This window comes from Brachionichthys hirsutus, chromosome 20 (genome assembly GCF_040956055.1).
Source record: "Brachionichthys hirsutus isolate HB-005 chromosome 20, CSIRO-AGI_Bhir_v1, whole genome shotgun sequence".
Taxonomy (NCBI): domain Eukaryota; kingdom Metazoa; phylum Chordata; class Actinopteri; order Lophiiformes; family Brachionichthyidae; genus Brachionichthys; species Brachionichthys hirsutus.
The window spans coordinates 1,754,515-1,767,407 of record NC_090916.1 but is presented as its reverse complement, the minus strand read 5'-3'; the positions used below and the strand labels follow the sequence as shown (position 1 = coordinate 1,767,407).

The 12,893-nt window shown below is 41.1% G+C and overlaps 1 protein-coding gene across 1 annotated transcript; it reads left to right on the top strand.

Annotated features, from left to right (window-relative positions):
- Positions 1 to 5,149: 5,149 nt before the first annotated feature.
- LOC137909494 (pro-opiomelanocortin-like) lies at positions 5,150 to 6,713 on the top strand. The gene is made up of 2 exons (XM_068753956.1): positions 5,150 to 5,263; positions 6,071 to 6,713. Exons 1-2 carry the CDS (start codon positions 5,150 to 5,152, stop codon positions 6,689 to 6,691), a joined length of 735 nt encoding a protein of 244 aa, XP_068610057.1. The 3' UTR covers positions 6,692 to 6,713.
- Positions 6,714 to 12,893: the final 6,180 nt, after the last annotated feature.

Genomic DNA, 12,893 nt, shown 5'->3' with positions numbered 1-12,893 from the left:
CGTGAATGGGAAGAGGATCCTCGGAATGTGCAGCAGCGGCGGTCTCCTTTAGTCCAATGGAGGCGTGCGGGACGGAGGGAGAGGGGAGCGCGTGATGCATTCAAGAGCTGCGGGAAATATTGGAATCGCGGAGTTTTTTTCTGATTAACGGGTTCGGGATCCTCACGAAATAGTTGCAAGAATAAGACGGGAAGAGCGCATGTGTTTCGGATTCATTTTCTCAATGTTTTCTATTTCTTTGTGCGAGATAATTATCACTTTCACCGCGACTTTTATTAACAGCTAACTCCGGATAAACCTTTCACGCAGTGAGGCTACTGCGCAACATAAAAACGCGCTTCAAGCTGCTGAAAAGAAAGTTTCACGTTTTACTAACAAAAAAAAACTATTGTACAAGCTCGAAAAGAACTGGATGCAGTTCAGTAGCGAGAGTTCGGAGCCTTCGCTGGGAACGTGAAGGCAGCAGCGGTCCAGATGCCTCTGGAGTCCGTCCCCCTCTGCTCTGACATCAGAGCGCAGGAATCCGAGGAATGCCAGGCTCTTGAGAGAAGCCCTCCTCGTTTAATGGTTTTCCAGGGGCCACAGAGGTGACCAAACACCGAACAAAGGAGGTCCCCTCACATATTTATGTCCCACTTAGTTTGCCTTTTGGCCAAGGATGAGTTCGTGTCCCAGCGGGGCAGACTATTTGACTATAAGAAGGAATATAGCTAAGTAGGGAGGACAGATTGTTCAGATGATCGTCTCTCTCTCTCCTGTGAGGAGTACCTGTTCAAGCAACCCTTCTTTTTTCAGAATACCCTCATAACCAGTGGCCTCGGTAGGCCTATTTTAGGGCTTCAGGATACTATACAAGTTGTTTTATAATGGAGGAGAGGAAAGATGAATGGAGGAGGGGTTATTCTGAAGGAAGAGTTGGTGCAGAGTGTTCTAGTGTCGGATAGACTGATGCGTTTGAAGCTGGAGATTGAGGGAGTCATGTTGAATATTGTTAGTCGGTACGCTCCACAGGTAGGAGGTGAGTTAGAGGAGAAGGAGAAGTTCTTACGCTCCACAGGTAGGAGGTGAGTTAGAGGAGAAGGAGAAGTTCTTACGCTCCACAGGTAGGAGGTGAGTTAGAGGAGAAGGAGAAGTTCTTATGCTCCACAGGTAGGAGGTGAGTTAGAGGAGAAGGAGAAGTTCTTACTCTCCACAGGTAGGAGGTGAGTTAGAGGAGAAGGAGAAGTTCTTACGCTCCACAGGTAGGAGGTGAGTTAGAGGAGGAGGAGGATTATTATAGTGATGACGAATGTGAGTCCAATTACAGATAAAGGGTTATATCTTACTGCAACACATTATTGTGATTCTCCACAATACAAACATGTTCAACAAACACATCGTGTTGGTTTATTCAAATAGATCATTATTTTTTATTTAGTATTATATGTTTAAGGATCAAAGTGAAAAAAGAGCAAATGCACTGAGCTTAAGAAGCTCAAGCCCGTCTTATGTTTAATTAAATTGCAGCCTCTATTGGATAAACTGTGAATTGCAGCATCTAAATAGTCACCAGTAAAGCTCATATTCGCTTACTCATCATGTCGTCATTTTAATACGCAAGAGATCGTTTCTGTATTAAATTAGGTTATCAATCTTTTCTCCAAACAGATGAGTGGAAGCAAAGAAGACATGCGTGACATCATGACGGAGCTGATTGGGTTGGATGCACTCTCTGTTGTGTTTGTCCCGACAGCTGCTCAAATCCTAAACCTAGTTCTGTGTTTGAAAACTGTTTCCTGTGTTGCTTTGCAGTAAAAGTGCAGGTTTGTCTCGACGAGTTTGTTTTTGGCAGCTAAAAAAAATTACATCATACAAGAGTAAAAAAAATGTTGTATCACTTTTAGTTTAAATGTAATACACATTTTTCTGCACCAAATTATTTGCTGTTATTTAAAATCCAGACTGGCTCCTTTAAAAGAATATATATAATATATTATTGTATTATTACCTCTGATTCATCAACATCTCTCTAAATACTGATACTAATGACTTTATTAATTGTTAAGTAGTTTTATGTTATACAATATTCATGAGCCTGATCTTATGGTAAATTTATTTGCAGTCATCGGCTTCCATTTGTAGCTCCGTTTCCGTTCTCCTCTGGCTTTTAACTGAGCCTGTGCTCGAAACTCCCAGTAGATGTCAGCAAAGAAGAGATCTTTAAGAACATCAACCCCTCAGTTTATCAGCCACCCCTTGATCTTTATTTAGTGAAACCTTTACCTTTTACGTTAACTGCAAAAAAAAAAAAAAAAAAGTAACATTTTTATTTTAAATTCTCTGTATTTAATCTTTATTTTATATTCTATGGCGTATCAAGAAGAGCAAAAAAAAGAGTCAACATGTCTTGTAAATGTCTGTTTTTTAATTTCAAGTTTGAAAGTACATGCAAATTCAATGTGCCGCTCATCCTCTGGTTGAAGGAATGGCCACTAAATCGTGCGTTGTGGAGGCGTTGGAGTTGTTAGGAGAATTAGGTTGATTGATGAATAATAATAAAAATAGTAGGCCTGCTGTTACGTTTGCTGGTGTAGTCATTTATAATAGAAGATGAAATTGTTTAAATGAGTCTGTCAGCAAGTCTTTGGTACTTTGGGCCAGGAGATTGTGTTTGATGCCCAGATCTTCCCTGATCTGGGCATTATCGAATATGGAAACTTTCCATTTGAAATAACAGGAATTTCTGGAAACCAACGGGAATAAACTGGGAATTTTCCAAATTGAAGGTTTGCTCCTCACAGGGAATTTAAATATAGTTGGGGAAAGTATATTTTAGCATAATCTTGACAAAACAGATGCCACTCAAGTACACATAAATATCCTCCATCACATGCACATAGCACACTGCTCACTGCATGACTATTGAGACCACGCCCCCTACATGCACAGATGATTTCTAAAAAACTGGACCACACTTTTGAGCCTGCGGACGACAACAAGTGAAGTAGGTTTTGATAATAATATGTGGTAATATATTTATTTCATGTTTATTTAATTTGCCATCTATGAGGCACTCTCATAATGATGCTAGCTCCCTCAAATGTGATGCTGTTTTTTGCTTCCTGCCAGATGTTTTGAAGTTGATTCCAGTTGTTTAGCTAGACTAACTATTTATATCTCTGTTCATGCCATTACATTGGTATTCTTAAAATGCCACATGCGCTCTCCAATGTGTGGAGGCATGGTACAGCAGCTAATGTTCAAAGAAAGTCTGTGTATGTTTGTAAATATTGTGATTAGACATGCGTGAATCTTTCACAAATTCCCCATCTTAATGGAAATTTATCAGAGACTTACAGGAAATTTCCCAGAATCGGACGTTCTAGAATCTAGGGTCTCACCCATTATCTGGCGACGTGAGCTACACCATTGATTTAAAAGTGTGTAAATTGCCTTTATAAGCCACACTCAGACTTTTTTTTTATAAAGAAAATGTAATAATTTGGTTCATTATGTAATAAACCACCAAAATGACATCTGCATAAAGTTTTTTCTATTCTATATTTATTTTAGTCTTTTTTCTAATCACATAATATTTGTTTAACATCTTCCAGATGTGCCTGTGTCTCCTGACATCACAGCACACTGAAAATGTTTTGTGTCCATAATGTGCATTTTAGTGCACTTTTTGTCTCTGAACTTTCAAACACACTCTGCATTATTATAATAAAGAGTAACGTTTGAATACGTATTGACTCATGAAACATCTCACTAGTTATTAAAACAAGTTGTGAGTCATGATATGATGTTTAAAATCAATCTTGTTCTAACATTATTATGCTTTTCTCAATTTAATAATTTGGTGAATTATGTAATAAACCACCAAAATTAAGACATCAATTATGGTGGTTTATTACATAAAGCACCAAATTATTAAATTCTCTTCATAAAAAAAGTTCAACATCTGCATTTTCTAATAACCGGTGCAATATGTAACAACTTATTACATAATGCGGCGCTACAGACCCTTCAATTGGAAAACACCCTGAGGCCTTGAGGATCTGAGCTCCGCACTTCATGTGACAATAAAAAGGGCTTTCCTCCTTCTAGGAAGCAACAGAGGACCGTTTCTGCTCATCACAGAGCATAGAGGAGGCAGAGGAGGAAGAGATCAGCCAAGAATCAGCCACTTTACTGGACATAGACGGAGAGAGATAAGAGCAAAGGGGGGAAAAGGCTTTTGGAAAAGGTAAATAAAAAAAACTTGTTTTTGTATTCATGCAGTTGAACAATTGAGGCTGAATGTTTCTTCTCTGGAGGAAAGCAACGATTGACCACCCTCACTGTCTGATTATAGCTTTAATATTTTATTGCATGTACAGCTACCCTTGCTCTGTAAAATAAATGTTTCGGTGTATAAAGATACCAAGAACAATTTAGAACCTTTTGATGATGATCCAGATCACCGTGTGGACGGTGCAAATCTAATGACGAGGGGAATGCTGCTCGGCAAAGGTCTGCGCTCTCTGAGTGCTTTTCTAATTTTTTGTTTTGTTTTGTTTTTTGTAATAATATATTACTGTACTGTGCTTTTCTACAATTAAGGTCATCTTAATTTCACCTTTCTATATCTGACACACATAAACCCATAAAAAAGGGTTTTAAAACAAGGGTTTCAGGGGCCGGAGAACGAATTAATTGTCGTTAAATTAATTTAAATGGGGGGGGGGGGTGGTTGTAGTCAAAGAACGGATTCAATTAGCAAACTGAGGTTTGGCTGTATAAAAATAATTTGATGCAGATACTTTATTGCCCTTGGAATATGGCAAGAGGCTCTTCTATGGTGTCATATGAGATATATTACTCATTATTTTCTCTGTTAATAGTAAATCTCCCAAGACACAAATCGTAAAACATCAAACACCCTAACATCTGCATCTTAAGTAGATCGGCAGGCCACATTCTTTCTCTCCACCACTAAGCAGATCATTATCCATATACATTAATGTGCTGTTGATAAACAGCACTATGCGTCCCAACGTGAGTGCATTTGGCCGGGAAAATGATTTGGTGCCATATGTTACACTGTTAAAAATTACTTCACATTAAATGGAAAGTACTGTGGTGCAAGTACCTAATTTGTATTTCTGGTTTCATCAGCAGGCTGAGGATGGAGATTCAGTCAACGTTGTTTGTGGTGGCAATGGCACATTTGTTCGCCCCCGGATTTGGGTGCTCAGACGGCAGCATCTGTAATGATAAGAGCCAAAAGAGAAGGCTGCTGGTAGGTCAAACTGCCGTGGACGTAGTCGTCTCTCTGTTTGTCACCTGTGTAGCAGCATCAGCAGCTTCATTAGAGACCGATTTCACACGCGGTACTTAAAAGTGGTTTAATAATGATACACCCAGAATAAAAATAATAATAATCTAGTCTCACTGAAAATAGTCATGATGTGAACCTTTGATTCAATTGCCAATCTGAAACAATCAATGATTAATAAGTCTTTTAAAGTCGGCTTTGTAAGATGTTTTTCTAGCATGTTCTAATGTGGAAAAAGCAAATGAGTTATTTAATTGATTTTTCCCCCCCCCTTTTTTTCTGACATTTTGGGTGTCAGCTGATATTAGTCAATAACAGAATTATTTTTAGTGTTCTAAAATCATGAACCTGAATCTTAGGTTCATTTCATCCTTTTGTTGAAACAAGGAGAAACTGTCTCAGAGCAATTTTGAAAGATTGGCGTAAAGCCCACTGTTATAAATATTGCAATAAAGGTATTGATTTTCTTTTTTTCTTGTTCTTCCAAATTCATTCCCAAAGCCCAAAGAGTTCAGAGTTCACCCCTTATTTCTGCCGTATCAAGCCAACTTTGTTCTTATCTTCATGTGGAAGTTGAGATTAAGGCTTTAATCCATGATACTAAACATTATGCAAATCACAGAGTCTTTGAATGAGTCTTTTTTTCGTATTAGCAGAAATCATAGGAATAAAACAGCTAATTTCTCATTGCAGCAGCATCATAACAATCTCTTCTTCTTCTTTGAAGATACGAGTGGACTTTAAATAGTACTGTGTGATTCTTCCTTGCAGGACTCTGTTCACTTCCGTAAGTCTGTGATCCAAACTGAATTACCAGCTCCCGGCGCCTTGTCCGTAAAGGTTATGGACGATGACACCTTATTGCTCAGCATCATTTTCATCAAAAGGGTCCCTGCAAACAAAATATCAGAGTCAATTTTGGAAGGACAAAACAATCAGAGACGCTCTTACGGGCATTTCCACTGGGGCAAACACGAAGGCCGCGAGCCCCGGCCTGTAAAGGTCTTTGCTGCTGCTCGGGGTGGATGGGGCACAGTTGATGGAGTTCCCCCCCCTCAGGCACGGAGGCGACCGAACCGTCATGAAGCAAAGGAAGGCCCGAATGGAGAAAGTCATCCAAAGCAAGGATTGTTGGCAGCCAGGGTTAGCTCTAAGTCAAATGTCCAGCCCAGCCCACATCAGAGGAGACGTGGGACATATGAGATGAGACACTTCAGATGGGGGCGTCCATCTGTCTTCAAACATAACGGCAACGTCATGAGGGCATCGACACAGAGAAAACAGAGGCAGATGGCCAAGCAAAGTAATAAAAGTAAAGCGAAGGATCTGCAAAGGATAACAGGCAGGATGGATAAAGAAGAGGAGGCGGGCCGAGTCATCGAGAAAGTATAAAGCTATTACACATATAATAGCTTTTATAGCAGCACCCATGAGTCTCGGTTTTTACATCACTGGCTTGTGACTATTAACTGCATGTTGTTGAATGATCTTACTTGAAGTTGAGTTTTCTGTTGAATCAAAGCCTTCATTCATCTGCAGACTGCCTTGACCCGACTTGGTTTAAAAGCTTTCTGTGGAGATATTTCTCTTGTCATAGATCCAAGTGTTCATGAAAAGAAAGCGAACGGAAGCTGAGTGTTATTACAGGAGAGGAAGTCGTGTCCCGCTGCGTGAATTATGCAAGCTAACGGCTTTGTTCTCGGGTGGAATGGAGATTAGTGGGGAGCAATTGGTTCAAATCCACCTGAGGACCTGGGACTTTTCTATATGCATGTTCTCCTCATGTCTGTACGGGTTCCCTCGAGGTTCTCCAGGTTCTTCCTACACCAAAAACATACAATATATATGAATGAGTGAGTCTAACCTGTCCAAAGGTGTGAATGATTGTCTGTCTGTGTTACCCTGCCCCCCCCCCTTCAGACCCACCCAGGTTAAAGAATTGTGGATGTTTGGATGGACGGTGCAAAAAAGAAAAACGAGCAAACCTGGAAACACAACGACAATTATGTAACCAAATGCTTAAAGGTGTCAAAATAAGTATATGATTTTGTTGTTCAGACATGCATAATTCCATGATCAGATAAGCATGTAATTTAAAGCTACTATAAACAAATAAAGGGCAACTTATAAGATGCAATAAATGTCTGAATGTTATATTTATGCGTGCATTTATTTATATTTGTTTGCCATTCGTAAACGTCAGCAGTTTTGAGACAGTGACAGCGACTTACTGTTGCTTTTTTAATTACTGGCGCCAGCCGGGCCGGTTACTAGCATTAATTCATTAAAACAGTGATGCTGCAACTCAATGCTGTAGTTTCCACAGCTTTCACTACCTTGAAAAAGCACAATTAAAAATGTATTTGGTCTGTGCAAAAAAATGTCAGCGGCAACAAATCAATTCTCCGAAATGAAAGCAACCCTTCTTCAGCCAGTCATGTGAAGCAGCACAGACTATTCGCTGTGGCGCCCACTTCCTCTGCATGAATGGGATGTGGCTGCAGGGAAAGGAGCAGCAAATGTCACCGAGATAAAAACATCAACCGCAGCAAATGTTTTGTTTCTTGTCAGAGTTTTGCGTGGAACTCGGCAGTCTGGAATCCATCACTGGTAATAATCAGATTAATAAACAGATTAATAATCAGATTAATAATATATATCCAGCTGTTTATCATCTGTGTTGATGGACTGATATTCAGCGTAAACGCATTGCCAAAAAAGGACCCTGAAGGGACTGTGGGTAAGGGGGGGGGGGGGGGGGTTATTAGTTTCGTTTGACATTGTGTTGAACTGGAATTTTGACCAAAGTGTACATGAAGCTAATAAAAAAAAATATCTGTTGGGGGTGAAAAGCAATAATCAATCTTGCTTTCAGAGCACTGACATATTTCCAATCGCATGTGCTGTGACGAATCAAGACCACATGTCTGAGGTGGGTGAGAAAAGAAGCACACAAAGAATGGGAAGTGCTGGAACATATATAATACATATACATTTATTATATACATAATAATATATATATATACACCCTCACGCTCTTCAGGTCTTACCCATACAAGCTGAGGCTCAAACCTTCCTGCAGATTTTTCAGTCTGTGTTTTCTCAGCTGCAGCCCCCACCCCTCCACTACATCTGTTGCCTCCTGCACCCCCCCCCCCCCCCCCCCCCAATCACAATACCGCTGCCTCTTTTCCAGCGAGCCCTATCATCATCAGCAAATAAACGTCCCTGTGGACACCTGGAAAAACGTAATTCATCGTGATTATGTGAAGTAGATGACTGATAAATGCTTCCCTGATGGCTTCCATTGTTTTACCTGGAACTGACTGGACGAGACCGAGCCAATCTGGACCAGACTTGGCCTCTCGGTTAGACAATCTCAATTTCTCTGTGTAGGTTCTCAGGCATCCAGGTCGAGGTAAAGAATCAACCGGGCTTGCTTGCGTTTGGATGAAGACGTTTCACCTCTCATTTGTGACCCAACAAGCATCCTCCCACCCACCCCTAACATGCAGAGTTCTGTCTGACTCAACAACTGACTCCCTTTTTGCCCAGACCCTCGCGTCTCTCCTAAAGTTCCTTTTCTTTCTCTCTGTTGCATCTCCTCTCAATCAAACCTGAGTCCCATCTGTGAAAGATTGACAGGACCATCAACTACTGGCCAATTCACCTAACTAGCAGTCAGATGTACATCCCCGCTAGAGCAACCAGCGAATTTAAAATCTTAGAACTGAAAACTTACCCAAGAACAAAGTGTTACCATCGACATTTGGGCTTTGCGCTAAACAAGGAGGCACAGAGAGGAATACTAAACTCCAAATAGTGACGAAAGGCTAGATCACAAATGTCATGGTTAAGAGCAACGTATACAGCAGGGGGCAGGAATCTATGGCTCGGGAGCCAGATGTGGCTCTTTTTATGGCTGCATCTGGCTCGCAGACAAATCTTTAAATATATATATTTTTAAAGAATTCGTTACACTCCTTTGCGCGTGCGACTAGACTAGAAAGGCGGTTCGCTATGAGGCAGAGATCAGAGGAAGTCCGGCATACATACGGCGTTCTGCTCACTGGGAAAGGGACAAACGACGATTGATAGCGGGTCGATCTGCGTTCAAAAACAAACCAGTCATTTCAGTGGGAAAGTGGCAAACATACATGTTGTTGTGCCTATCTATCTATCAATCAATCACCTAGGCAACGCAGATGAGGCAGAGACACTGTTTATTTTGCTGTCGAAAATAGTGGCCGATGTGCACATGTGCAAAAGGGTCCGCCCAACGGCCTGTTGTGAGATTAATCGCGTTGTCAGCGAGCTAATTTTAGAAGATGGCTGAAAGAAAAAAAGATGAGGAGCATCGTACTTTTCACTTTGTAGTCATCAGTAAAGCCACGCAGGACCAGAAGTCGCATCAATAGTAAGTAATATCCATCATTGGTTAGCAGCAGCATAACGTTATTAAAGATAATTCAGAGACTTATTGTACTTTAAATGTGTTATTACATAAAATGCACACATTTACTTGTATTTAGTTTTAAACATATTACCAACCAAACCAAAAGGGTTCCCGACCCCTGCCTGTATACCAGGGGTCCCCTGGTGTACAGCACAGATATTTTTCCACAGTCTTTGAAATGTACACGTTTGATTTGGCGAGATACAGAAGAGCAGAGAAATTGCACAGCTGCAGACTTGACCCAATCATCACGGAACCAATTACCTCTTTCATCTCATCTGGAGAACGTGGATCTCCAGAGGATACACTAACTTGCATCGGAGATGGATTTGTACTTTCATTCCAAAAAGTATTTCAAAGCCAAATACCCTTTGGGTTAATAGTACTTAGCGAGCCTGCATATCAGAACATTTGTCTGCACCGAGTTGAAGTAAGGGGGGGGGCTCTGTTGGGTTTCAGCGTAATGTTTCTGATGACAACATAATCTAGTTTAGCGCTCCTTAATCTCTGAGAGATGGTCAGACTGGAACTGGAGGCATCGCCTCATGCCGAGTCGCCAGGGCGATTGCTTTGCAGTGAAAGCCCCGAAAAACAAACTGACTCCATCACCGAGTGTCTTTTGCCTGCTCTCTCTCGGCTGCAAGTTTAGACCATCCTAGTCTTTTTTTTTTACAAATTGACATATAGCATGACTCTGCAGTAAGCGATTTGGAAGATGTGCTGCCCCCTCCCTCCCCCCGATGGACAGATGGATGCACTCTGTAGCAAATGAGTCCAGCTGATAAAACTCGAGAAGTGTCACCTATAGATCTTTTTTTTTTTTTTGCATTTTGAACTCTAAAATCTGGCAGAGGAGATCCTGAACTCTAGAGCAGCTGAAATCCTATAAATCAGACTAAAGATCTAAAGTCCCGAAGCACTGCGTTGTTAAAAGAGGAGGTGATGAACGGAGGGAAGCGCGACCCTGTCCCGACAATGTTTAAAAGTCTAAATGATTAAATTTGTCTCTTTCCACAACTGAAATCTTGCCTTTGCTATTTTGCTATTCCATGTATGGCTTCAATGAACTGAAAATAACCGCTTAAAAAATAAATATGAATGTCCGAGGTGGGTGTAGTAGAAACTAACAATCAAAATCAGAAACAGATCAGACTCTTTTTTTTTTGGCGGGCAAAGACAAATTTATTGTACAAGACATCAACATCACCAGCATGCAAAGTCGTTTATGTCAATCGTAAGGCATTTTCCTCCTCGTCAAAGCTGCCTTTGTCACCAGGTAATCCAGCGTTAAAGTGCAAAGTTCACACAATGAACCGATTCGACCGACAAGCTCTCGGTTGTAAATGGTTCCATCGACGAGACAGAATGAAGAAAGCAAAATTCGGTTACCGTCAGTTAATACTACAACTAACACCACGCAGTGATAAGCACGCCGGTAGATTTACAGGCCGATGATGCCGAAGACAGATGGGGGGGGGGGGCATAACCACAAGGACACACGAACAAAGACAAACACGGAGACAAACGCTCAAAACTGACATCATGTTGTAGAGAAATGCTAAAACCGGCAGGAAACTGGGTTCTAACTCCAGATGATCAGGGACAGACAGACTACATAGAGAAAAGAGCGATGGAAGCAAAACATGTTGGAAGTGTGGTGCAGTGAATTCATAGCAGCACAGGTGTGTGTGTGTGTGTGTGTGTGTGTGTGTGCGCGCGTGGGGGGAGGGGGGGTGACGCAGTCTTGTGAAGCACCACAAAAGCAAAAGGCAGCAAAAGGTACAATTTAGCCAGAAGGATGAGCTATCAACAGTTGGGCCGCATTACCTTGAAAAGTTATTGCCATTGTACTTAATACCTGTGTATTAATACCTGTGTATTAATACAATAAATGGCTTTTTATCTTGTTGCCTCAGAGATGCACTGCAGCAGCTTCACGTAGGGAGCAAAGTCATTTCAGACAGACAGAAGGCGATACAGGACGCGGCTGATGCTAAAAACGTGCAGCGAGAAACAAAGCTGGACCTGGGGGGGGGCCTTTAAAACTTGAGCAGGGCTTGAACCTCAACATAAGTGCTCGATTTCTTATGTCACTCTTAGATTTTTTTATAAACTTCTCTGACTATGAACTGCGCAGCTCCCTCACAAATCCTGGAATTCTAATTCTAAATTCTAAAATTGGAATTAACATATATATGAAAACACAGAAACTCTCCTGGTCTGTACACTGGCTTAAAGATTTAGATATTTCTCTCTATATACACATTTATATGGAAAGTAAATAAAAAACAAAAATCATATGCTTCACGAACATCCAATGTTTGATCTGTCAAATATCTCAGAAGTTTATTGTGCATGTTTTTGTGTATGCTTGTATTGGAGTCACCTGTAAGGCACACTCACGGGGGGACGGACGGACGGACGGACGGACGGGGGGGGGTTAGCAACCAGATCCGCAGCTATTCAACATAAGAACAAGGACTAAGCTGCAGGAAATAAATGCCTGTCGTAAATTAAAAAGCACTTTTGGCTGACCCTAAAAAAGGCAAAGCAAAGAAAAAAATATGGTAAAACGTTAAACACAGAAACATGTTCAAGAGGCAGGGAGGACAATTAATAGCGTCGCACACATCTATCCATATTTAATTTAGAAAAGCACAATTAACTGAATGTACTGCATTAATAACAATAAATCCCATCGAACATGAAATGACAAATGATCGGAGGGATGTACGGAGTCACAAACACACCGAAAGAATCGCAGCATGCCCCCCCCCCCCCCCCCCCCAAAAAAAGAGTCCACTTACAGAGCATGCAACGTGTGGATTCATTCTAGCGCCTCTGCAGCAACTCTTCACTCATACCTCACAGTTCTTGGCCATTTCTAATTTGAAAAATTCAGCCAGCTGAATTCCTACAGATATTTAAGGACAAATAAACGAAATAGAAAAAGAATTTGAGCATTTGCTGAAGATGTCCGACTTGTTTTAGGTTGGAATCACAGGATTAGAAAGAAGGGACATTACGTAAGCAGTGGCTTGTTCTTTACTTGGCTTCAAACAGTTGTGGTTTCTCTCCTGATCCACAGTGGCTGCTTGACTCCATTATCAAGATGCATTAGCAATGAAGAGCAGTTGC